Consider the following 4,540-nt stretch of genomic DNA (forward strand, 5'->3'; position numbering starts at 1 on the left):
CAAAGAAATGCACTATCTGGAAATATAGTACCAATATCATACTTTACTTTCAACTTTGTTGTTAAATATATTTTAGGTCTAATTTTAAAATGAATGTTTAAAATTGTATTGTATGCACTTGAAGCATATATTCTTTTTAATTAATTGTTTCATTGGAATAAACAAGGCATATGATTGAGCATATTATTATCAAAACAAGAACATATTAATGTTATATTGCAAAGCAAACTTGAATTTAATGAATCAAGCATGTCCAGCCATTTACTTACTTCTACTAAGTATACTGAAGTTGTTCCATTAAACCACATAAAAGCTCAGTAAATACACTTCAAATTGTGCTTTGTTTTTTTGTGTGTCTGCAAGTACAGTCAAGTCGAGTAAAATGTAATAGAATTAGTATATTGTATTGTAGGCTACTGCAGTTTATTTTATATATTGATTTCACTCACCAGAGCAGTAAGACCTTTCACCTCAAACAAACAAACAGCGCATTCTCCTTCATTGTTTTTATTCACGACGAGTGAAGATAGTCATGCATGAGTCCATCATTTGTCACTCGACAACATTTGTCACCCAGGAGGAATGCCCCCCCCCCCCCCCCCCCACCAGCAGTGCTATATAAAGCCCTGGCGTCGCTGTCGGACGGCGTCTTTCTCTCTCACAGCCCCGCTGATAATCTCCAGCTGTAGTACTGAGGTCCACACAGGAACAACAACCCGCAGTCCTCCGACCAGCGATCACATCCAATCCAAGGGAAACAACAAGTATTTCTGAGAAGAAGCGAAGAAGATGAGTTCCGCCTGCTTGGTCCTCCAGCAGCCGTCCTTCAGCGCAGCACCGCGGCCGCTGACCGTGAGCTGTAACTCGGACACAAACGGCAGGTTGGTACCGGTTCCTGGCGGGGCTGTTAGCTAACGTCGTAGCCAACGTATTGACTGTAGCTTGAATCAATGTGCGTCCGGGCGGTTACAGCAGCTGCTTTCACTGACAGACTCTGACATAACGTTACGCAAAAGCACTTTAATTACAGCAACGTTGTCTTTTGTGTCGAAGAACTGTTGCTAGCTAAATGAACTGTAATGTTAGTTAAAGTATTTAAGCTAAAACAGTGACATAGTCTGTCACTAGAAAGAAAACAGTTGCATCTGTATATCGAGTCATTATCCATATGTGTCTGATGGGTTTTTGCAGTATCCTAGGATCAGTTTGACTCCACGTAGACCTGTTTTAGTAGTATTTGGATGTAATGAACCTCTTGTGTCCCCCTCCTTGCAGCCAGACTTCCTTGTGGAGACCGTGGTTGTCCAGCAGAGATGGACCAGAGCGATGCACTTGGAGAAATCCGTCCTGTGTAAGTTACAACACCTCCATGGATATAAGATCACTGGTTCACTCACAGTTAGTGTTTGGTTTAACAGTCATGGTTACCATGAGGTATATTAAGAGGCAAAATCTCTGACAAAGCAAACAATAAAAAGTCTCCTGTGTGGTCGGTTAGTTGACATCTCATACAGCAGAGGGTCAGGGAGTGCCTCTATGTCACGACCGTTTGATTATCAGCTTTTTAAGGCAACAAACGATGGAAATTAGTCACCATCTTTCTCAGCTCAAATACCTGTTAATATAGAGATGACCTCTGGTGGCATCTGCTGGTCACCAGAACAGTGAACCAGAACAGAGTTGCTGGTCAAATCCATAAACTCACTCTAAAGCTCTGTAAAGATGCAGGTGATGCATTTCTTTAGGTTACTCTCTATGAGAAACCCCTTTCACATTGTCATAGCATACTTATTATATACTTAGGACAATTCTCAAATGCAATAATTGAATGTCCAGAATGTTTCATAACTTTCAGCATGGTGACAGTGTTTGCAAGACTAACCTAAAAGTAAAATGATATTGTTGTTTACACCAAAATACTGAAGTCATTGTTTTTGATTCCATCAGCCTTCATTGAGACCGAGCGAGCCAGGCTGCTCCTCATCAGAAGGGAAACCTCAGAGCTTCCATCACCCTGTCAGGTCAGTGTCCTCTGGGTCCACTCCTACATACGGACATGTATTCAATCCACAACACACCACAACTTTTATTTATATATTTTATTGCAACACAAACAAGAGGAGGTGTATACAGAGTTCTTTGCACTCGATCTCTGGTTAGACACAACTGACAAACATGTACTGACTAGAAATAGTTTCCTTTATTTTAGACCATGAGTACCAGAGTGTTGACAGGTATATTGTTCATTCTCTCCAACAGGCTGTTCTGGCCCAAATCCAAGTCGTTTGACTATCTGTACAGCGACGGAGAGGCTTTGCTGAGGAACTTCCCCGTCCAGGCGACCATCAGCTTTTATGACGAGTCTGACAGTGAAGATGAGGATGAGGAGGAGGACGACGACTCTTAGGAGTCTCTAATGCAGCCGTCTCATTTCACCTCCTACAACTGAGTGACAGTTGCAGCATTTCTGTCTTCCTGCAGTGACCACTTGTACACACTTTGATACTGCATTTTAAAAGATGCAAAAGACAAAAATGAACTGAACTTTGTGGTCCGTGGCAAACAAGCAAAGAGAAGAAGGTTTTCAAGACTCAGTGAGGACAGAGAACAGACTGTAAATAAGAAGTGGACGTAGTCATCATGATGTCAACCATTGGTTTGTGGACTATGGTTTTGAAGCCTCGAGTTTGGCATTTTGACTGTCGCCATCTTGGATCATCTCGCCATCGTGGATCTGATGAACACAAGTAGAAGAGGGCACCCCATGCAGCACCCTTACTGGTTCTGGATCCATCTGGATTCTGATGTGAAGCTGTTAACAAAGTTAGCTTCATAATTCAAAGTCAACTTTACAGCTAAGTGTTAGAGTCATCTTAGTAGCTAATTGCATTGGTAGCGTGGTAGTGGCCTGTCAATCACATAGTCCCGCCCTAAAGCATCCCCTGCTTTATGGTCTGTTTGACTCTAAATGGACCATAATTTACTAAATGAACACCATGCTGGATTGAAATAGACTTGAAACTAGAGATTGAGACCATAAACTCATGTTTACAATGTTTACTGAGATAATAAATCAGACGAAGAGAAGTAGGGTAATTTTCTCATAGTCCTTGAGACTTCCATGTAATCGGACTTACAAGCAGAGGAGTCGCCCCCTGATGGCCAGCAGAGAGAGACCAATCACATCTATCAGTGTCTAATTTCATAACCAGTGTATCATTACAATCATAGCACAGACCTTTTCTCTCTTTACTGTAGAACATGAAAACATCAGAACATAATATCTGGTGAATCAATGTTATTGACTGATTATCTGCTGGTAGGAATGTGCATTCCTACACTATGACAAGAGCATGTGGATGAAGCATTAATCTCTTCAGTTTAACTCATTTAGGGGCTGGCTAGTTAGCTTGCTAATTCCATGCTACAGTTACAGAACAAAAGCACCACATGAACTGCTGGGCTTGGTCTACATTACTTTAACATGGAGCTGGTATGCAGTATCTGCTATTTTGTTCCCATATTGGGATGTTTGTTATATTTAAGGTCTGATCCTTTTCAGTGTATATAGAATGTAATCTACACAAATGTATAATTTATCATGCACATTGTACAAAAACACGTTTATGCTGACTTATTTTTATACATCTGTGCATCAGTCTCCTTTTGTATGAAGAAATAAAATAAGCTATTTATCCTCATCTGCTTTGTCTCTACAACCTGTTGATGTATACAGAGCTTCTGATTGGTGGGATCGCAGCTATGTGACAAATTAACAAAGGGAACAGAAAAACTGAACTTTTATTTAAAGGCACAGTTTGTCAGATTTATTGGCAGACATGGAATGCAATATTCATAACCATAATATTTTAACAGCACAATTCATCATTCAATCAATTAATTGAACTCATTCAACAATTTTTGCGGTACACATTTCATTTTTCCAGTGATTTACATACATTGAATCAAAATAAGGTGACACCAAAATAAAGCTTGTTGATGAAAACTATCTCCTTGTTGCACCTATTTTAATTATACTGCTGGGTAACTTAATATACCATAATGTATTTCTTTATTTTTCAACAATATTCAATTAACACTTCCTAAGGCCGACCTTTCCCCACTACAATCAAACCCCAATTTCAGAATAAATATGTATTAATCATCAGTATACTTCAAGTGTGTTCATTATTCCTTAACTTGAAGTTTGCTGTTGTGGAACAAAGTTTTAAGTGTACTTAATTTGAATTTAAACAGCAGAAAAGCAAAATTTGAAGTGTATTTTGTGTATCACAGAAAACACCTGTGGAACACGTATTCAGACGTTCTCCTCCACACCCACCCTCATTGGGTCTCAGTAAATTAGCTTGTTGATCATTTCAATGTGAAAATGACAAATATTATTGATACCATTGCGCCCACTAAGGTGAAAATGGTCCCTGGCAAATAAAAAGGTCTCCATGGAGAAATGCCACGTCGGTAAGAACAGAAAAAGAGAGTGTCAGAAAGCTGAACGCAGGTGGCGGAAAACAAATCTCCA

The 4,540-nt window shown here is 39.8% G+C and overlaps 1 protein-coding gene across 1 annotated transcript; it reads left to right on the plus strand.

The window, feature by feature from the left end:
• The first annotated feature begins 638 nt into the window (after nt 1-638).
• LOC311025758 (protein ripply1-like) lies at nt 639-4,113 on the plus strand. The gene is made up of 4 exons (XM_084028844.1): nt 639-881; nt 1,276-1,351; nt 1,948-2,021; nt 2,260-4,113. Exons 1-4 carry the CDS (start codon nt 790-792, stop codon nt 2,405-2,407), a joined length of 390 nt encoding a protein of 129 aa, XP_083884970.1. The 5' UTR covers nt 639-789; the 3' UTR covers nt 2,408-4,113.
• The last annotated feature ends 427 nt before the right edge of the window (nt 4,114-4,540 follow it).

Source organism: Eutrigla gurnardus (genome assembly GCF_963514095.1).
Source record: "Eutrigla gurnardus genome assembly, chromosome: 15".
In the NCBI taxonomy this organism is placed as follows: Eukaryota; Metazoa; Chordata; class Actinopteri; order Perciformes; family Triglidae; genus Eutrigla; species Eutrigla gurnardus.

Coding starts and splice junctions, on each gene's coding strand:
- LOC311025758 (XM_084028844.1), top strand. CDS start 790: ATGAGTTCCGCCTGCTTGGTCCTCCAGCAGCCGTCCTTCAGCGCAGCA. Junction 1,352..1,947: donor CTTGGAGAAATCCGTCCTGT/GTAAGTTACAAC, acceptor TGATTCCATCAG/CCTTCATTGAGACCGAGCGA. Junction 2,022..2,259: donor AGCTTCCATCACCCTGTCAG/GTCAGTGTCCTC, acceptor TCTCTCCAACAG/GCTGTTCTGGCCCAAATCCA.